Source organism: Lathyrus oleraceus, chromosome 7 (genome assembly GCF_024323335.1).
Source record: "Lathyrus oleraceus cultivar Zhongwan6 chromosome 7, CAAS_Psat_ZW6_1.0, whole genome shotgun sequence".
Classification (NCBI taxonomy): Eukaryota; Viridiplantae; Streptophyta; class Magnoliopsida; order Fabales; family Fabaceae; genus Lathyrus; species Lathyrus oleraceus.
In genome coordinates, this window is record NC_066585.1 from 438171757 (window position 1) to 438194631 (window position 22875).

Genomic DNA, 22875 nt, shown 5'->3' on the forward strand with positions numbered 1-22875 from the left:
CTGATAAAGGAATGAAATTCTAAAAGAGTCATTGTGTACTTGTAAATGGACAGAAAAATATTATTCGATCATAATCCTTGAAAAGAAGGATCAGAAAGGTAAGTTGTCATCTGAATGGTGCCATCGAGGAATTCGAATTTCATTTTCGAACCGAGAGCACGACACATAGATCACGCCCATGATTGGTAATTCGAGCCAGTGATGGATATAGATGAAGGACTGTCACTAGCGGAGCCATCCAAGGCAGCACCGCGAAGGGCGAAAGCAAATGTCTAAATCGGAATGGCCAATGATACCATATTAAGGAAATGAAAACTGCTATAAATCAACAAGAAGCTGTAACAATCTAACTGTTATTCATTGATGATTTTAGAAGAAAATACAATTCTATATATATAGGATAGAATCATGCTTGCTCACATAACAAACTAATTAGATGGAAAATTCAAATTACACTTTTCTGCTAAGGAATCAATGGCTATGATTGAATAATATGGCTTCAATAGAAAATAAAAAGAGCTTTACTAAATCTCAATTTATATAGGATAGAATAATATGCCAAACATATATGTTTAAGATTTCTTGAGGAAATTCTTGAACCAATTCGCCGAGAGTTTCGAGTGTCTCTTCAAATCGTCTTTAAAATCAACAAAAACAAGTCCAAATCGCAAGCTCATACCAGATTCCCATTCCATGTTATCCAATAATGACCATGCAAAATATCCCTTCACATTCACACCATCCCTGTAAAAGAACATGCGTAAAAATGAAAATATTACGAATCAATATTTACTATAAAACCTATTAACGAAAAAGTTTTACTTACTTGATTGCAGTTTGAAGATAATAAAGATGACGATAATAGTAATCAATTCTGTAAGTATCTATCAGAGATTCTTCAAGTGATAACGTTGGATCATTCAACTCATCACGACCTATTATACGATTTCATCAAACTCTCGTTACCTTTATTAATATTATCACAGTATTATGGATATAACAACATCTTGGAAAATAATAAGTATTACCATTTTCAGTAATGTAAATAACAGGGTTGTTGTAATGATTTTTGATGTAAAGCAATAGTTGTCGAAGTCCTTTAGGATAAATGCATAACCAGTTGGAAGCAGCCTGTGTATTGTATACAAATATTTTTTGGAACACAAAAGCTACAAATGAAAGCATTTATATGTAAGTTAGTTGTGAATGAAATGATGAAAATACATACCATTGGACCAAGGGGCTTGCCATCATGTTCAACTGTCATTGGAAAATGATAAACCATGCTTAGATATAAAGTTCATGTATAAATAACTACTTTTCATCCTTTTTATAAAAAATATTATAATTAAGTTAAGAATATAAACATCTGAGCCGTTTTTTAGGGCGTGCAAAGAGGATTGCCGCACCTCAGTCTAAAATTTGTTACAGTTAAACCATGATAAATAAGACCCTTATTTAACTTGCTATACTGAAAGAGTGGTTAACCTAGACAGAGACTTCCAAAAAGATAAGAACTTGGTAAGTATATGAAAAATTTGTTGATTACATGTAGTATTAACAAGAGAATCAGTTTGAATGTAGGGTCTGGCTTCGCGTAAATGAGGTGCATCAGCGGCGTAAGAGGATGAGTAATAGTTTAGGCCGAGAAAATCAAAGGACCCCTTAAGGTTATCGGATTCTTCTTTGGAGAATTTCGGTAATCGGTTTCCAACCAAAGTTTGCATGCTTTTTGGATAGTTTCCTTTTGTAATCGGATCCATATACCTATAAACACAAAAGCAGATACACTAGTGAGAGATTGTTAGGTTCAAGTGTGAGTGATAAGTTCTACGTTAATCTTTACCATCCAAACATGAAGTCAAGGGCACGTTGTGCAGCATCGCAGTCCGATTTCTCTTTAGTCACTGGCTCAAACCAGTGAGAGAGTAAGGTAATTCCAATTAAACCATTTTGAGATTCCTACATTTTTGTTATCCAGTTAGCAATAATTTCACACTAAAAATATGAAACATGATTTACCACTATAAACATAGGACCTGATATTTGGTCTTGTACAGTTTTACAGCAGCGGCGTGAGCGAGAAGTTGATAGTGTGCAGCGAAATATGGTTCTGTGCCTGAATCACCTCCTAAGCAATTCAGGTTCAACCAATCTGAACATCGACCCGGTGCAAATATTCCAATACCATAAGCTTTCATGCTCACACTCCATGGCTCATTCAAAGTAATCCAATGTTTCACCCTATCGCCAAATTCCTTGAAGCAAAGTTCAGCATAGTCCTTAAAATCATCTCTGCAAACTCATCAATTACATATGTTAATCAACTAGTTAGATTTACCGCAACCATTCCATAAATAGAAGCTCTCGATGGAAAATCGATGTCACTCACACAAGGCGAGGGCTTAAAAAACTTCCATACTCATCCTCTAAGGCTTGAGGAACATCCCAATGAAAAATGGTGACATATGGTTGCAAACCTGCATTAACAAGCACATGGATATGATTCTAATAGAATGTGAAATTAAAAACACGAAAGAATAAAAACATCGACGAATCTTTACCATTGGCCAATAGTTCGTTGATGAGATTGTTGTAATAGTTTATTCCCTCTTGGTTTACACCTCCACTAAGCTTTCCTTCTGCAAATAGTTAGGAAGAACTTTAGAATGGTTACTGTAAAAATTAACATACAGATAGTTAAATTAACGAAACTATGACTTACTCGGTAGCACTCTAGACCAAGAAATGGAAAATCTATAAGCATCCATATTCATGTCCTTCATGATTCCAATATCTTCCTAAAATACATACATTTGCAGACTATGATGACTCTAAACATGTTACATTTGTTGTTTACGTATATACCTTTAGAAAAAAAACAATATCGATCATACCTTGTATCGATGATACGAGTCTGCAGCTACATCTCCATTACTTCCGTCTCTTATTTTTTCTGCAAGTCATTTTATTAATGTATGAGGATTCAGGAATCTATATATGCTATGTAACTAGGCAATTTGATAGAAACCAGAAATTACATGTAATAAAAATGTATGATTAATTGCAAATTGTTGAGCTTAAAGTTCTTAGTACAATGGTGGAAAGGCATAAAAAGAAAAGTAAAACCATCGTTTTATGAACTCCTAAGTTAGAGAACATTCTAACTGACTTTTATTCTCACATGGAGTTGCAAATTTGATATTACTCGTTACCCCATGTTTTTCTGACAAAATGATATATTATTGGTGAATGTGACAGAAGAAACGACTCTTTTATAAACTTATGTATTTTCATTTGAATATATTTTTGGCCTTTATATAGACTCAGAAACTTTTGTTATTCTAGGAAACATAATAACTAGTAAATACTATTAATTTGGCCACTGTCTCTTGACCTTCCAAATCTCTCCATTAACCTATTAATAAAACCCATTAACTATAACATTAAAGTTTATTCAACAAAACTCCTCTGTAAACTTAAATGTTTCTTCTATTCATCATGCCTATCAATTTCTTGCCTCTGTCGAAGATTTCTTTTGATAGTGGTTTTGTGAAAACGTCTGTTGCTTGGTCCTTAGTTGCTACATGCTTCAATTCGACATTTCCTTCCTTCACGTGTTCTCGAATGAAGTGGAAGCGAACGTCAATGTGTATGCTCCTTTCATGGCTTACTGGATTCTTTGCTAACTCAATTGCTGACCTGTTGTCAACTTGTATTATTGTTGCATCTTTCTGTTCTAGCTTCATTTTACTCATCAATCTTCTGAGCCATATTGCATGACAAACGCACCAGGATGCTGCTACATATTCTGCTTCACATGTTGAAAGTGTTACTATTGGTTGCTTTTTAGAAAGCCAAGTGAATGCAGTATTTCCCATGAAGAATACATATCCAGAAGTGCTTTTTCGATCGTCTATGTCTCCGCGCCAATCACTGTCAGAGTAACCAACCAGCTTGTATTTGTCTGAATTCGAGTAAAACATCCCAAGTGACACTATTCCTTGGATGTACCTCAGAATTCGCTTCAATGCCTTCCAATGTGTGTAAACTGGCTCCTCCATGAATCGACTTACAATGCCTACACTTAATGAGATATCTGGTCTTGTACATGTGAGATAGCGAAGACTTCCTACCAAACTTCGATATTTTCCTGCTTCGACACGTTCTCCTCCATCAAATTTCGACAACTTTGTTCCTGGTTCCATTGGCGTCGAAGCCGGATTACAGCTTTCCATCTTATATCTTTTCAAGATTTCTTTTGCATATTTTTCTTGTGAGATGAAGATTCCTGTTTCTTCTTGTCGAACTTCCAGACCAAGAAAGAATCTCATCAGGCCTAAATCTGTCATCTTGAATTCACGTGTCATTGTGCTTTTGAATTCTTCTATCATCTGATCATTACTGCCAAGAAAAATAAGATCATCGACATAGAGAGCAACAAGTAATACATTCCTTCCATTTTTCTTCACATAGAGGGCATGTTCGTACGGACATTGCTCGAACCCGTTCTCCTTGAAATATGTGTCGATATGTGTGTTCCATGCCCGCGGTGCTTGCTTCAGCCCATATAGCGCTTTCTTCAATTTCAGTACCTTCTTCTCTTCTCCAGCTTTCATGTACCCGAGTGGTTGTTCAACATAGACTTCTTCTTCTAGTACACCATTCAGAAAAGTTGTTTTGACATCCATTTGAAATATTGACCATTTGAATTGAGCAGCTTGAGATATGAGTAATCGAATTGTCTCCATTCTTGCAACAGGTGCAAATACTTCATCATAATCAACTCTTGCTTTCTGTTTGTATCCCTTCGCAACAAGTCTCGCTTTGTATCGTTCTATTTCTCCTTGAGCGTTCATCTTTTTCTTGAATACCCACTTTACACCAATGGGTTGACTACCTTTTGGCAATTCAACTAGCTCCCAAGTGTTATTGTGGTTAATCGCCCTCATCTCTTCGTCCATGGCACTTTTCCACTTCTTGTCTCGTACTGCTTCTTCAAAACTGATGTTTTCAGCATCTGCCAAGAGACATACAAGGTGCACTTCACTTGTCGAATCATACAGATCTTGCAAACTTCGCATTCTGGGTTGTGTAGGTTCATCTTCATTGTCACAATCTTCAAGATTTGTTGAAATGTTTGATGGTACAGCGACAAATGATTCTTCAACTTCGACGATAGCTTCTGTCGAACTGTTCCAGTCCCACTTACTTGCTTCATTTATTCGAACGTCTCTACTCACTATCACCTTCTTTCTTATGGGATCAAATAGCTTGTGCCCTTTTGTTTTCTCATCATACCCAATGAGTATGTATTTCTGACTTTTGTCTTCAAGTTTCGTTCTTCGTTGATCTGGTACGTGTGCATAAGCCACACTTCCAAATACTTTGAGATGAGAAACTGTTGGCTTCTGTCCGCTCCACGCTTCTTGTGGTGTTTGATCTTCTAACTTCGAATGTGGACATTGATTCTGAACATAAATGGCACATTTTACAGCTTCTGCCCAAAATTCCTTTGGCATGTTCTTGCTTTTAAGCATTGAACGAACCATGTCAAGGACTGTTCGATTCTTCCTTTAAGCCACCCCATTTTGTTGAGGTGAGTATGTTGCAGTTAGAAATCTCCTTATACCCTTCTCTTCACAATACTTCATAAAGGCTGTCGAAGTATACTCACCACCTCTATCTGATCGAACTGCTTTAATATGTCTGTCAGTTTCCTTCTCCACCATTACTTTGAACCTTTTGAACACCTCGAATGCTTCAGACTTTTCTTTTAAGAAATAAACCCATGTCTTCCGTGAGTAATCGTCGATAAAGGAAATAAAGTATCTTTTGCTACTGAAAGATTCTGGCGTGATTGGCCCACATATGTCGGTGTGAATCAATTCAAGGATATGCTTAGCTTGATATTCTGCCTTCTTTTGAAATGAAGTTCTTGTTTGTTTGCTAAGCACACATTCTTCACAAAACTTTCCTTCATAATCCATATCTGGTAGTCCATGCACCATGTTCCTTTTCGCCAACCTTTTTGAACCAGCATGATGTAGATGACCAAAGCGTAGATGCCATAGTGACGCTTTGTCTTCGACACTTACTTGTAAACATTTTTCTCGAACGTTTATCAGATTCAGTTTGTACATTCGATTTCTCTCCATTTCGACACGAGCAATCAGATGTCCCAGCTTGTCCTTCAAATGCAGTATCCGTTCTTTCATAAGTATCGAATAACCTTTTTCTGTAAGTTGTCCCAAACTCAAGATGTTGGTTTTAAGATTTGGTACATAATAAACATCTTGAATTGATCCAATCAACCCATCCTTCTGCAAGTAACGAATCGTTCCTTTTCCTTCGACCTTCACTTTCGATGCATCTCCGAAAGACACATTGCCATCTTCAATCTTTCTCATTTCTTTAAACAGGTGTTTGTGACCACACATATGGTTACTTGCTCCTGAGTCAAGATACCAAACATTGTCATTTGTGTTGATCTCATTTTGAGCCATCAAGAGAAAACCTTCATTTGCTTCAGCTTCCAAAGTTAGATTGGTTGTTTCTTCTACCTTCTTTTCGATTCGACAATCTTTTGCAAGATGTCCCATTTTATCACAGTTATAGCATTTGAATGAGTTACAATCCTTCGCATAATGACCATACTTGCCACACTTGTAGCATTCAAAGTTGGAATGGTTCGACCTACCACCTCTTTGACCACGTCCTCTGCCACGCCAATTTTGCTGACTCGACTGTCCTCTCTCGAAGTTGTTGCCTCTACCACTTCGACCACTGTCACGTCCTCCACGACCACGTCCTCTTCCTCGAAAATTTTGAGAAAAGAGTACCTTTTCGTCTTTGATTTGCTCCTTGGTTTGATTTGCGTCCTCTACTCCTTCTTCCTTCTTTTTCATCTTTCGTTGTTCGTGTGCTTCGAGGGAACCAGCGAGCTCTTCGACTGCGAGCGTCGAAAGGTCCTTCGACTCTTTTATTGCACAAATAATATTCTCAAATTTATCTGCTAAAGATCTCAAAATCTTTTCGACAACTCGTGCATCAGTTACTGTTTCTCCATTTCTGGTGAGTTGGTTCACCACCTTTTGTACACGCGTGATGTAGTCAGATACATTTTCTGACTCCTTCATCTGCATCCTCTCCAATTCTCCACAAAGTGTTTGGAGTCGAACTTGCTTTACTCGATCTGCTCCTTTGAACACTTTCTCTAGCGTGTCCCACGCTTCTTTCGACGTAGTCGAACCGACAATCTTTTCGAAGCCTGATTCATCAACAGCCCTAAACAACATGTATAGTGCCGTTTTATCCTTCGATCGCGTCTCTTTCAACGCCTTGTTTTGAGCTTCCGTATATCCCTCAACATCTGTTGGTTCTTCAAACCCATCTTTGGTCACCTCCCACGCGTCTAGAGATCCAAGAAGAGCTTTCATTTGGATACTCCAGTTTTCGTAATTTAACTTTGTTAGCCGTGGCAACGACATTTGATTCATCATGTTTGCCATTAGCTCTGATGCCAATTTGACAGAAGAAACGACTGTTTTATAAACTTCTGTATTTTCATTTGAATACATTTTTGGCCTTTATACAGACTCAGAAACTTTTGTTATTCTAGGAAACATAATAACTAATAAATACTATTAATTTGGCCACTGTCTCTTGACATTCCAAATCTCTCCATTAACCTATTAATAAAACCCATTAACTATAACATTAAAGTTTATTCAACAGAATGACCATTCGTGATCAATAACACGACTTAGAGGATTAATAATGTGAATCTTCAAATGAATCTCGGGTTTGAGGTCTCCTACAAAATACTCCAAATATTGTTCTTTCGACAAACAACTCAACTGTGAAAATAAGTATTTAAACGTCGTAATATATTCCTCCATTCTTATGGTTTGCTTTTGTTGTGAAAAATGACGCACCAGTAATGACGAAATTCTATAAAAAAGACTTTCTTAAACAAACACAAGAAAACGATTTAGTTAAGAAAAAAGAGAAGACATAGTTGATTATAACAGTTTTTCTATTCATTTTCTCTAAAATTAGAGTTTACATATTACAAGTGAATAAGAATTTAACCATAACTATAACACACTAGAGTGCAACCTATATATAGACTCTTAGTATATGTATTTCATGTAACATGATAGCACCCTTTTATGACATACATAACTATTACATAATAAAGTATATAACTAACTTAAGTCATTTGCATGCTTGAACTGACTTCGACTACAACACGCACATCTTCGAATATTGCATGCTCGAACTTACTTTGACTATAGCATGCATAATTCAATTGAACCATGAAGCTTCCCCTGTCAAGACTAGAGTATGATCCAAAATACCATAAATCTCCATCTTGGAACAAACTCTAAAGTGTCAAGGGAACAAACTAACTATCATCATGCAACTTTATCAACTGCATACAGTGAAAGAACTTGCTACTGGGCAATGACTTGGTGATCATATCAACAACATTATTTTCAGTTGAAACCTTCAAAACTTTCACTTCTCCTACCTCGATTTTCTCCTTGACAAAATGCAACCTGACATCGATGTGCTTAGTTCTCTCATGATATGTTTAATTCTTCGACAAATGTATGACTCTTTGACTATCACATTTAACAATGATAACTTGACCTTGAAGTTTCAATTCTTTAGAAAATCCTTCAAGCCACAATGCTTCTTTCATAGCTTCAGTGAGGACAATGCATTCAACTTCAGTGGTTAATAAGGCAACAACCTTCTGAAGAGAAGCTTCCAACTGATAGTTATGCCAAACATTGTGAAAACACATCTAGAGAGAGATTTTCTTGTATACATACATCTTGCATAGTCAGAGTCGACACATCCTTTGACTTTGACTTTACCATCGTTCGTGACTTTACCATAAAACATTATCCTACTCAGGGGTCCTTTTATGTATCTCAAAATCCACTTCAAAGCTTGATAGTGTGTCTTCCTAGGATTGGTCATATACCTACTTACAAGAATTACTCTATATGCTATGTATGGCCTGGCCTCGTATAGACCATATCATACATCAAAGAACCTACTATACTAGCATACATAATGATATTCATTTATGTTATAGTGCATTTTTTCAGGGAGAAAATCGAGAACGGAGAAGTGAAAATGCTTAAGGATTCAACTGAAGATAATGTTGCTGATATGATCACCAAGTCAATCCCTAGTAGCAAGTATTTTCATTGTATGCAGTTGATAAAGTTGCATGATGATAGCTAGCATGTTCCCTTGATACTTTAGATTTTTGTTCCAAGGTGGATATTTGTGGTATTTTGGATCATACTCTAGTCTCGACAGAGGGAGGCTCATGATTCGATTGGATTATGCATGCTGTAGTTGTAGTCAGTTCAAGCATGCAATAGTCAAAGATGTACATGTTGTAGTCGAAGTCAATTCAAGAATGCAAATGACTTAAATTATTATTTACTTTGTTATGTAATAATTATGTATGTCGTGTATGGGTGATATCATCATACATGGCATACATATATTAGGAGTCTATATATAGATTGTACTCTAGTGTGTTAGAGTAGTGGTTAAGTATTTATTCACTGGTAATATATAAACCCTGATTTTAGAGAAAGTGAATAAAAAGACTGTTATAACCAACTTTGTTTTCTTCTCTCTCTCTCTCTCTCTCTCTCTCTCTCTCTCTCTTCGTAACTAAATTGGTTTCTTGTGTTTGTTTGAGAAAACCTCTCTTTCTCACAAGATTACTTCTTTACCGTTACATTGTTTGCAACAATATATTGAATTCTTCGAAAAATGTATGATACTTTGACTATCACATTTAACAGTGATAACATGACTTTGAAGTTTCAGTTCCTTAGCAAACCCTTTAAGCCACAATGCTTATTTCACAACTTCAATGAGGGCAATGTATTCAGCTTAAGTGGTTGATAAGGCAACAGCCTTTTGAAGAGAAGCTTTCCAACTGATATGTGTGACAAACATTGTGAAAACATATCCAGAAAAAGATTTTTTGATATCCATACATCTTGCATAGTCAGAGTCGACAAGTCCTTCGATTTCGACTTTACATTGTTCGTGGCTCCACCATAAATCAGGATCCTACTCAGGGATCATGTTATGTATCTCAGAATCAACTTCAAATCTTGCTATTGTTCCTTCCCAAGATTGACCATATACCTGCTTACAAGGCTCACTCCATACGATATGTGTGACCTCATACAAACTATAACATACATCAAAGAACCTACTATACTAGCACAAAAATGATATTCATATATGATCTTTCGACTTCATTATTAGGACTTTGAGTCATGCACAACCTGAATTGAGAATTTATCCGTATTACAACAGGCTTTGAATTTGACATATCAAACTTGACGAGAATCTTCTTCAGTTATGTCCTTTGAGATAAACATAATCTCGACTGCTTCTATCTCTCTGGATATCAATCCCAAGAATCTTGGTGGCAGCTCCAAGATCCTTTATGTCAAACTCCTTATCAAGTTCATCCTTCACCTTTACTACAACCTCAACCATGTTGCTTGTATGAGGATGTTATCCATATAAAGCAACAAAATAACTAGTGAATTTCCAAGTCGAAATATGAAATAAACATAGTGGTCGAACTGGCTCATAGTGAGGCTACGACGTCTCTCTGTGTATTTTTTTAATGCATATGTCATTATCGATGGTGTCTCTTCTTTGCAGTAATTTTTTTTTTAAATATGATTATTTTAGTGAATAATTTGAAATATTGATTATTTAAAATTTTAAATTGAAAAAATTGATTATTTAAAAAAATCCAGAAAACAATAGTTTTCTTTACATTAAAAAAAATCTCCTCCTATAATAACTTATTCATTTGTAAATTTAAATTTCAAACTACCTAACATTTTTCAATTATTAATATAATATTAAGGCAAATTCTAGATATCCTGTAAATTGGTTGGGTACCAATTCCCATCTTAAGTGGTGTAATTTAAGTTGTACAAGTGTTTAATATTTATTATAAAGTGTGATTACGAATTGAGATAGCAACTGTCAAGTCAAATTAATTTTAATTTTAAAAAAACAACACTAATTTAGGAACAGTTATTGTTGGATTCTTCCATTATTCTACAAAAGTACTAACATACTTCTCTTTTTCGTCTCGCTCAACAATGTTTTCGACGTCTAATTTGATAATAACATGTTATTATAAGCTTTAATTTCTTGAATATGATGAAAGAAACAATTAAATTATCCAAGTTTAAAAAAATGTGATTGCATTATCACCATATTTGGTAAAAGTTATATTCATAATTTATTTGTAACCAGATAACACGGAGTGTGATCGATAACATCAAAGTCAGTTTCATTTCTAAGTTATAAAAAAAGGGCAAATTTTTGAAATTGTAACCGGTTAATCTCAGGCAATAATCGATTACCACTAAATGTAGTTTAATTGTCTTGTTAGCTGTAATCGGTTAATCAACTGATGTAACCAGTTACAGGCACGAGTTTTGCTATTTTTTTATTATGCAATTGTTCGCTTTGGATCCCAATTATCATTCTGACCCTCAATCATCTCTCTCTCTCTCTCTCTCTCTCTCTCTCTCTCTCTCTCTCACTATTTGACATCAAGAGTTTGGTTGAAATCCACAAACACCTAGTGTGCAACATGAATTTTGTTTCCAATGAAAGAATCCATACAAACCTGTTTATCCTTGATGCAAAGAATTACGACAAATGGTGCAGGTAAATGAAAATGTTGTTTGGTTATCAAGATGCTCTTGAAGTGATCAAGAACAGGGTGAATCCTCTTGTCGCAGATGCAACGGATGCACAACAAGTAACACATAAGAAAGAGAAGAAAAAAGATTTCAAGGTGTTGCTTTTATCCATCAATGTGTGGATGGTGACAACTTTGAGAAAGTTGGTGATTGTGAATCGTCAAAGCAAGCATGTGGGATCTTAGAGAATGCATATGCATGGGCTGATAAGGTGAAGGTGGTGAGGTTACAAACTCACAACCGTTAACCTGAATTGATTCAAATGGAAGAAAAGGATAAAATCAACGATTTCATAACGAGAATCACTCGGTTGGTGAATCAAGTGAACTCGTGTGGAGAAACAGTCATAGAGCAGTATGTTGTCGCAAAAATCTTGTGTTCTTTAACACTAAGATTTGACAATGTAGTTGTAGCGATTGATGAATCGAAGGATCTAGTGACGATGAGCAAATAGGAGCTTCAAAGTTCTCTTGAGGCTCATGAGAAAATGATGAAGGAGCGAAATTCTGATAAGACAAAGGCGTAGATCGCTTTGCAAGCTCGCTTCAACAAGAAGGACAAGAGATCGAAAGGAAAATGGCGCATGAAGGGTAAATGGAATTTTCATAGTTTTGGTGGAAGAGAGTCCTAAAATTCCAAGAATTCGACTTGTCTAAGGGGTGAGAGTAGCTGCAACAAAATGGTGGTCAAGGAAACTTTAGACACTATAACAAAATAGATCTTTCGTAACACCCATTTTACAACGGCCTTCCTGTTAACCGTGGTAATAGTTCTTTTTGGGGCGTTTTTTTTCTCGTATTTACTAAAGGAAATTTCACAACGGTTATAGCTACCAACCATAGTGAATTGTACCTGGAGTGAAAGAGTTTGAATCCCAGCACCAATAATTTTTTATTTATCGTGACATAATGGGCTTGACCTTAACATTTCATCACGGTTCATATTGTCAACCTTGGTGAAAGGTGTTACTTATTTATATATAAGAAAATTTATCTCTCACTTCACTACATTACAATCCTCTCTCTCAAAACAAAACCCTAACATCTCTTTCACTCGTCTCTCCCAAAACAACCCTAATATCTCTGTCACTCGTTTCTCTCATATGGAAACCCCAAACTTATGCAGTCAACTCGTGTTCCTTGAAGGATACGTTTGTTGCGTCAAGTCTTAGAAAATGGATACTTTACAACTTCGTCTTCACTATAGTTTATGTTTCAAAATATGTTTATGTATTACTCTTTTTGTTCTAATAGCTTGTTTCATAATGTTTGAACTTTCTGCTTGTTTTGACTTGTAGGTAGAGATGTTTGTTTCAATAACGAGGAAAAAGCTAAAGTGAGTGTTGCAATTATGGGACTTTCATTGTGGATGCCATTATGGGACATCTACGTTTCTGAAATATTCTATGAGTTGATATGTTTGTTGTATCGTGTATGTTGTTTATGGTTTGTTGTTGATGAATGTTGTTAATGAATGTTGTTGATGAATGTTGTTGTTAATGTTTGCTTAAAAGATGAGTTTATTATGTCTTATGTGGTTTGAGTGTTTTTCTAATCCCATACCGAATATATAACTTTTCAGATTGCATTAGAAATTTATAATGTGATAGATAAAGTTATATATTAAAAAACAAGTACGCTTTCAATTCTAGACAAGAATTCTTCAACCCGTTATCTTATTGAAAGGTTATATGTTTAGTGATCATTGAAGAATTAAGCATTCCACATAATTTATAATAAAATCAGTGTATATATCACAACAATTGTTTATACCAACTGTTGTTAAATAGTATGCATTGAAGAATATCACAACGTTTGTTTAAAGTAACTGTTGTGGTAGATAACGTGTTACATAACTTATAATCACAGTCGCACAGCCGTGATGAAAAACATCATACATACAATCACACCTTACCTCAAAACATTTTGTATGGCGTGATGGTATCCCTTTTTCAACCATTGTGATATGTGTTTTCAGTAGTAGTGAGAGGTGAAAAGAAGAGGTTTGGCAAAAGCAAAGAGAAGTGCTTTAAGTGTCAAAGGTTATGTTATTTTAAAAGAGAGTGCAATTCAAACAAGAAGGAACTTCTAGGAGATGAAGTCAAGGTTGCAAGACAAGAATTTGATGAAGAGAATACACTTTTGGTCATGATCACGAAAGGAAATTGCAGCAACATCAGGCTGTGGGATATTAGCAGCAAAAATTATGGGAATGCAGTAAAAATAGGTTGTAACCAGTTACATGGTATGGTTAACTGGTTACATTCAGGGGAAAACGCCATGATGAGGATGAAAGGAGTTCAGTGCAGCGAGGAATGGTACTTGGACTCGAGTTGTTCTACTTATATGACGGGGATGAATGATTGATTTGTTAAAATCAATCGTGCCATGAAGAACAAAGTAAAGTTCACGGGTGATACCACTCTAGCCGCCGATGGGATCGTTGATGTATTCGGATGTGTGTGAGTCGATGCAAGTAGATTCCATTGGTGGCAATAGATACAATTTGCTAGGTTTTATCGATTCCATTTGGTGTGGAAATAAAGATGATCGAAAATCTATAACTGGATACATCTTTATGTTCGGTGGAACACCGATCTCATGGTGTTCGGATAGGGAATCAGTAGTTGCACTCTCATCTTATGTGGCTGATTACATTGTTGCTTCATTATGTGTGTGCCAAGTCGTATGCCTTATGAATCTATTGGAGGAGCTGGAAAGCAATGAGGGTATGGTTTTTACACTCCTGGTTGACAATGTTTCCGCGATTAATCTTGCTAAGAACCCAATTGCACATGGGATGAGCAAGTATATCGAGATGAGGTTTCACTATATGAGGGAACTTGTTAGTGAAGGAAGGTTACGATTGGGATATTGCATAAATGAAGGTCAAGTGGTTGGTTTGTTGACTAAGGGAGTCACAAATGATGTGTTCAGGAGATTGATAATGAACATGAGCATGTAAGATTTGGAGCACTTGAATTAAGGTGGTGTGTTAAAAGTTATATTTGTAATTAAAGTGCTATAACCGGTTAACATGGGGGTGTAACTGGTTACAGCAAAGTCAAGTTCACTTCTGAGTTACAGGAAAAGGAAATTTTTTGAAGTTGTAACCTGTTAACCTCATATGTTAATCGGATACCACCGAATGTAGTTTAATTCTCCTGTCAGCTGTAATTGGTTAACAAATGATGTAACTGATTACATGCCCGAGTTTTGCTATTTTTCTGTTATGCAATTGTTTGGTTTGAATCCTAATCAATTTATAACACTTGTATAAATGTGTTTGACGCATTCTCATCCAAGATTAATGCAAGTTATGATTCACACCCTTAATTATCTCTCCCGCCTTCAATTTTCCTCTTTCACTCTACACATTCTAGAATTTCCACAATTATTCATCAATCTTATGTCCAAAATTCCAACACATATATCCATCAAACTACCCGAGAAGTCATAGAATAATTCAAATTCAAATAGATTTTCAATCAATCTTAATTCTTAATTGTTGTGATTTTATATCTCAAAAATATTAATTAATCTCACATGACAATTTATAGTGGCACAACCGAAAAATTAATTTTATTTTCTGAAAGCATTGTTGCAGAAATGTTTGGATAGGAAGATAGTGTTGCTATAAATTAAGATTGGAAATGGATTTTTTCTTTAAAAAGAATACTCAATTTTTTTAATAAAGAAAAAACTTATATTTATTTTAAAATGCCATAAAAATAATAAATAATTGATTTACAATACCCACCTCAACTAATATACCGTTACCAAACAAACTGACCGGGTATCGAATTGTAGACCTAATATTAATTTTTTTAATAGTGTCATTTAACTAATGACAAATTCTTTAGAACTTATTAGTTTAATTTAGATATCCCTTTAATGTAAACTTTATAAAATTTTAATTTATCTAAAAATGAATATGCGCTGTTTGATGAAATTATACTATATAATTGATTGAGAATATTGATACTCAACTAAAAAGCTACCTTAGTACCATGGTATCCACCTTAATTAATACAATTATCACTACTTTTAATTTTTGTTTTATATTTACTAGCGTCCAGACGGGTCACAAATGTCCCCGTCTGTCCGCTTTTTTAATAAATATACGTGAAAATATATACGATATTATTTTATTTAATGTTATTTTTAATTGAAAATTATATAAAAAGTTAATAGTATAAAGTTATATGAAAGATGATAATAGTGATTTCAATAGAAGTTATTAGATAAGTTATCTAAGAATAAAATTGGTAGAAAAATAGATTACACAAAAACCAAATTTTTCCTTTATATATTGTTATACAATAATAGTGGTTTCAATAGAAGTTATTAGAAATTATTATGTAAGTTATCTAAGAATAAAATTGGTAGAAAAATAAGTTACATTAAAAATTAAGTTTTCCCTTTATATATTGTTATAAAATTTAATATTAATTTTAATTGGAAGTTATATAAGAAATTAATAATAGAAAGTTATGTGAAAGAAGATAATAATGATTTAATAGAAATTATTAGAAATTATTATGTAAGTTATTTAAGAGTAAAATTGATAGAAAAATAAGCTACATAAAAATCAAATTTTTCTCTTATAAATAATAAAGATGAACACAGCATTTATATAATAAGTCTTTTAGTAATTTTGTTTATATATATATCTTACTGAATTAAATAAATAAGAACCTGGGTTTGTATGGGTGAATGTGTCCCATATACTAGGTCCTTTTCCATCTTCCCTTGCTGCGCCTTCATACTATAAAATATTCAAAACAAAAATAAATCAAATCAGAACAAAAAATTTAATTTCTAATAATTCTTCTACAATGCACAATACTTTTATTATTAAAATAATAATAATAATAATAATAATAATAATAATAAAAATAAATTATTGTTGGTGCCTGGAATGCAGAAGAGGATGTTCCGAAAACAAAGTCTTTTGGGAAACTGCTTCTATTGAAATCAGAGAAGTCATGAAGACGAAGAGTTTTAACATGATCATCGATACGAGTAATGTTAGTAATGGATAAAAGAGAGAGTAATAGAAACACGTTCAAATCAAATGACGCCATTTTAGTTCTGGTTATTTACAAACTCAACATCTGCTCACTATGGCTTCGCTTTATAGGAGAAGGCAAATTATTTGTCAGTATTATAATATTTATTTTATACACTGTTTTTTTAAGTGTTTGAAATTCAACTCTTAAAATTTTATACACTGTTTTTGTTTTATATTTTCCTACCATTTGTTTTTGATACTTTTAATTTTTTAATATTAAAAATAATTGATTTTTTAATAAGAGTGGAAAGATTAATGTATAACAATGTCATTTTATATTAATGAAGGTAGAAGATTGATTTTGTTATCCACACAAAAGAATATCAATGTAGCTGGTTGTCCATTTCCCTTGTGTTTCTATATAATTTCAACTATAATAATCCCAAATTGTTAGTATGATAGAATTGTATTTGAGATTTTTACCTTTTATTATTAATAAAAAATTATTTTTTCATAACTATTAATTAATAATTAGGTTAATTTAATGAAAAAGCTATATAAAATTTTAATTGATATGCATTGCTCTACATGTCAATTTATTTTTTAGAATTTAATATAAATATGAGAAAAAATAAACCTACATTAAAATAAATATTATATTTACGTATAATGATGAATGATGAAGTAGTTCAATTATACATGATAATTGAATTAAATGGATGTAATTTGTTGATCCAAATTCAATCTCTAAGAGCAATATTTATTTATATTTATGTTTTAATATAAATAATTTTGTTAATATTTAGAAATCGAATCATTTTAAAAAAAATTATATATTATATCTATGTATTTTAGGCTTTTCAATTTTTTTTATGATTTGATATAAAATATTGATTATAATAAAAGTTAATTTCTTTATAATAATATTTTAAATTAGAGTTAATAGCTAATTTGTTCTATGCTAATTGGACGAAATTTGAAAGAAAAAAGATCTAATAAAAAAATATAGATTTTCACCCTAACATATAAAATATTCTTCTATCTTGACTTCTGATTGAATTTAATCAATATAATGGATGATGTGGCGCTTCCATTTATTTTTATTTTTATTTTTTATTACTGACGCAATTGACAATTAAAATTTATTTTACATATTTTTTTTAATTTTTAGTTTTCTTTTACTTTTAATTACAAGGTAATATATGTAATAGTGTTAAGTGTTAATTTAAATATTGTAATATATGTAATAGTATTTATTTAAATTATTTATGTATTAAATATATAAAACTGTTTTTTAAGGTAACTGTATTAATATATATATATATATATATATATATATATATATATATATATATATATATATATATATATATATATATATATATATATATATATAAGACTTCATCTATTATCTATTATGTTGACCAAATCTATTCAAAAATCAAAATAGAAGAATCTTTTTATAGTAGGATGAAAATCTATATCTTTTATACGGGGAGTTTTTCAAATTTTGCTCAAGTGACAGAAAATAAATTAGTTATTAACTATTTAAATTAAATATACTTGAGATAAAAGTTCATTAATAAGAGATTATCGTTATAAATTTAATGTGAGTTTGAATTTTGTTAGATATCGTTGTAAAATTATTATTATTATCACTTTAATTAATATATTTGTTAATTTAAAAAAAATCATAAAATAAATAAAGTATCAATTCTAACATGGTTTACTTAACAATTGTGGTTTGGTAAATGGTTTCGTGTAGAGTAGAACTCTAGAAGTGTTTGGGATTCGTAATTGTTTATGTAGTGTCAGATCAGAACCAGAGAAATTATTCTAAAACAGGTAAATTGTTTTGATGATCCAATCCTCATGTTTCACTCTTTTTTATTAACTTCTTTTTCGGTTTATAATCGGTGGAAAATATGAGAAGCACAATGAACAATGAGAAGCACATTGTCAATTATTAACTTCTTTTTCGGTTTATAATCGGTGGAAAATATGAGAAGCACAATGAACAATGAGAAGCACATTGTCAAAGGCGTGTTATGTATTCTTTCCTTTACGTATAAATTTTTCTTTTATATAGTGATATCTACTACTATATGAGTAGTGCTATTATCACATTATTGTATATACGTTTTTTAGTTTTGTTTTCTAATTTGTTAAATTTCGTATGGACTTCTATTAAATTATGTGGATTGCCTTTTGAATACGTAAGGTGCTTTAATATATAATTCTACAAGCGTTAAGTTATAAAAGTTGTAAATATGAATTTGAATTGTATGAAAAGTATTTGTCCGTTTTCTATGCGATGGTATCGTTTACATAGCGGTCTTGATATGCTATATACTTAAGCATATAAAGATTGTTTAATAGTCATCAAAGTAATTGTTTTTTTCTCACACCCATTATGATTATTAATCTACTTTGAATACATTGTCTATGATATTTCTTAATTCGAATATTCTCTCGACATTAATTACTGGGCGATCCGGTCGATTTGACTTGTTAATTGGTTTAACTCAGTTTTATCTCTATGGATGAATGGAGAATTAAGACACGCATTACCGATTATATGTTGATCCAATTTATCGGAATGTATATATTTTCTCAAGCATGAGGTTTTGTAAGAGCAAAGTATTTTACGTGAGAGATCGGGTGAGAAACCAAAATGCCCCAGGCTCCCTGATTTGATTATTCCCACCTTGTCAACTTTGGCCCTGAAATATATGATTGACATGTTAACTTGAACACATCTAACTTCCTTTTGTCGAGTTAATTAAGGGAGGGATACAAATCCGACCAAAAAGAGAGAAGATATGCACATTGTCCCTCAAGCATGAGGCGTGTAGGACTAAAGTACTTTGAGAGGAAGATCGGTTGGGTCGAGTAGGCTTTTTGAGGGGCGAGTTGACCTTCTAACTAAGGTAGTCCGCCTTTTCTATTTTATGCTGGGCTCTTCCAACCACGTCAGAAGATGCCTAGAGCGTGACTTATCTTTAGGGAGTGCTTTTGTCTTACTAATAAGTCTTTTTCCAAATTAGGCCTAAATTGTACACAAGCACATAGTCTCTCAAGCATGGGGCATGTATGACAAAATGCTTTAATTAACAAACTCCAACAATACACTCCTCCGACTCCGTTTTAGGTCACTCTGAGTCTGTCATCATTTATGTGGTATTCTCTAGGGTCTTTACATAACTCATGTTTAGAGGGATGGAATTAGGCGGGCTGTATGTTTTTGTAGATATACATACACAACGGTGGGCTCTTGTTACTTTAGGGTATACTCTTTCATCTTTGTCAAAAGCTTCCTAGAGCTAGACATATTTCTATAGCGTATTCTCCATCGTATTATTAAGCCCCTCTATAAAAAAACAGGCCCAAAAGGTCTAGCATATTGCTCCCGTAGGAGTCACAAGTAGACGCAAGGAGAGCCTAAAGGGTTCCTGCAAATCTCTCTTATAGAGGCCTTCGGTAGGCGCAAGCTCGATGGGTGGCGCATTATGATCCAAATGGAGTTTTAGATAAGCGAAATAAGAGTCCATTATGTTTTTTTATTGTGCTCTAGTTGGAGTATTAAATAAACGTAATGATGGTTGTGTGGGTTCCTACATTATGCTTTAATTGGAGTCTTGATAAGCATAAGGAGAGCTCAGTAGGTTCCTGTATTGTGATTCAATTGGAGTCTTAGATAAGCGCATGGATAACCATATGGGTCCCTACATGGTGCTCCAATTGGATTCTTAGATAAATGCATGAAGTGCTTAGTGTGTTTCTGCATTCTGCTATAGTTGGAGTCTTAGATAAGCGCAAGGAAAATCCAATCGATTCCTTAATTCTGCTCAAGTTGAAGTCTAGATAAGCGCAAGAGAGCCATGTGGGCTCCTGCATTGTGCTCCAATTGGTGTCTTAGATAACATAAGGAGAACTCAACGGGTTCCTACAATATGCTAAAGTTGAAGTCTTAAATAAGCTCAAGGACAGTCTAGTGGCTTCCTGCGTTATGCTCTAGTTAGAACCTCTACTAGATTTCATAATTGTACTAGTACAAAATATACCTTTGGTAACACTAAATCACAACGGTCTAATAGTTAACCGTGGTAATACCTCATTTTTGGATGCTTTTTTTTTATATATACGAAAAGACATTGTATTATGAGCAAAACATTTAATCGTTATTATATGTTCATGGAGTGACAAGGTTCGAATCCTAGCTCCAAAAAATTTATATATATATATATATATATATATATATATATATATATATATATATATATATATATATATATATATATATATATATATATATATATATATATATTAAAATTAAAATACATATCAGCACGGTTTGTAATTTCAACCGTTGTGAAAGACATTACATTTCGTCACAGTTTTTTAATAAGACCGTGGTGAAATTGTTTACTCATATATAAGCAAATTAACTCTTGCTTCTTGACAGTATCGTCCTATCTCTCAAAGAAAAACACTAGCATACTTTTTATCTCTCCTTCTTCGTTATTAGCTTTTATTCTATAATATAGTCGTCAATTTTGTTCTTCATACATAAAAGTATTTTTTTTCTTCCATATTCTCTCGTTTTTGTGTATGTTGTTGTTATGTTTCACATGATTTTCTTCTTGTTCGAGAGTTTATTTTTTTATTTTGTTGTATGTTGTTGTTGTTGATAAATGTAGATAAATGTTTGTTGACATGATTTTCATATTATTTACTTTGGTTTCACATGTTTAGTTGTTGGTTGTTGTTGTTGACAAATTCTTTTCCACAATCTCTCTTATTCATGTATGTTATTGTTATGTTGATGTTATTGCTATGTATGTTAATAAATTTTTGTTGGATTACAATGTCATTCTAGTTTATGTTAGCATGTTTTTTTTCATGGTGTTTGTAGGATTACAATTGATTTGTGTTGCAACGAAGAAAAATATAAGAGAGGATGAAGCTGAAGTGAAATATGCAAACTTGTGTGATAAATCTAGAATGACATTCATTCAAATTTAACACAAGTTTACAATTTTCTCCTCAGTTTCATCCTCCTTACATTTTTCAAGTTTGTATACTATGGTTGTGGTTCACATAATGTTTTTTCTTTATTTTCCCCGATTTTTTTAAATTAAAGGTATGTATGTTGTTGATAAATGTTGTTGTTGATGTTATTTTGTGTTATTTGTTAATAAATGGATTTTTATGTGCATCTAGCAAGTGGTTATTGTTCTTTACTTATCACTGATGTAGTTTGTTGTGTGAGCATGAAATATATAATCATGGTGAAATGTTATTTTTTATGCACTTTAGTTTGGTTGTAGTTGGGTATCGAATCCATGAACCTATATTTATTACAATGGTTATTTAAGTCAATTGTTGTTATAGGTGGCACGGTACATAGTTTATCACAACGGTCACACACCCGTGGTTGAAATCAATGAACTTACAACCACGCCCTACTTCACCACGATTGGTCATGCATGAAGGTATCCCTTTTCCAACCGTGGTGAAAAGGGTTTCCATAATAATGGCATAAGGAGAACCAAATGGGTTCCTGCATCGTGCTCTAGGTTGAGTCTAGATAAGCGCTTGAAGAGTCAGGTGAGTTCTTGTGTTGTGCTTCAGTTTGAGTCTTAGATAAGCTCAAGGAGAGCCTTGTGCATTTCTGCATTTATGTCCAAATATAGTCTTACATAATCACAAAAAGAGTTTGATGGACTCCCGTAGTGTGCTCTAGTTGGAGTCTTCAATAAATGCCAGGAGAGTCAGATGGGTTCATGCATTGTGATAATGTTGGATTCATATATAAGCGTAAGGAAATCCTAGTGAGTTCATGCATTGTGCTCCAATTGGAGTATTGGAGGTGGTGCCGGGTTCTGTGCCCGACTCATAGTGTAGATTTATGTTCTTGTAGGTGCAATTGTATGCAATCTTAGATGATATTGTTTGTTTTTAGGATAACAACACCTTATGTCAAACGACATTCAATGAAGTCTTTATATATCAAAAAAGAGTTAACAATCAAGATGTTCTTTGTGACCCCAAAATTCAAGCCACCTCAATG

General features: G+C 33.3%; 1 protein-coding gene across 2 annotated transcripts; it reads right to left on the bottom strand.

Moving 5' to 3' along the window:
* Positions 1 to 337: 337 nt before the first annotated feature.
* LOC127103028 (cyanogenic beta-glucosidase) lies at positions 338 to 16936 on the bottom strand. Of its 2 annotated transcripts, XM_051040328.1 has the most exons (13): positions 16705 to 16933; positions 16487 to 16556; positions 2898 to 2956; positions 2726 to 2801; positions 2565 to 2642; positions 2393 to 2480; positions 2040 to 2295; positions 1847 to 1962; positions 1550 to 1767; positions 1229 to 1260; positions 1029 to 1131; positions 827 to 935; positions 338 to 744 (listed from the first exon to the last, which is right to left on the bottom strand). In XM_051040328.1, exons 1-13 carry the CDS (start codon positions 16873 to 16875, stop codon positions 573 to 575), a joined length of 1548 nt encoding a protein of 515 aa, XP_050896285.1. In that variant the 5' UTR covers positions 16876 to 16933; the 3' UTR covers positions 338 to 572. The 2 variants fall into 2 exon arrangements, with proteins under 2 accessions (XP_050896285.1, XP_050896284.1); XM_051040327.1 differs by lacking the exon at positions 1229 to 1260 and having other exon boundaries at positions 1029 to 1169; positions 16705 to 16936.
* Between the last annotated feature and the right edge of the window lie 5939 nt (positions 16937 to 22875).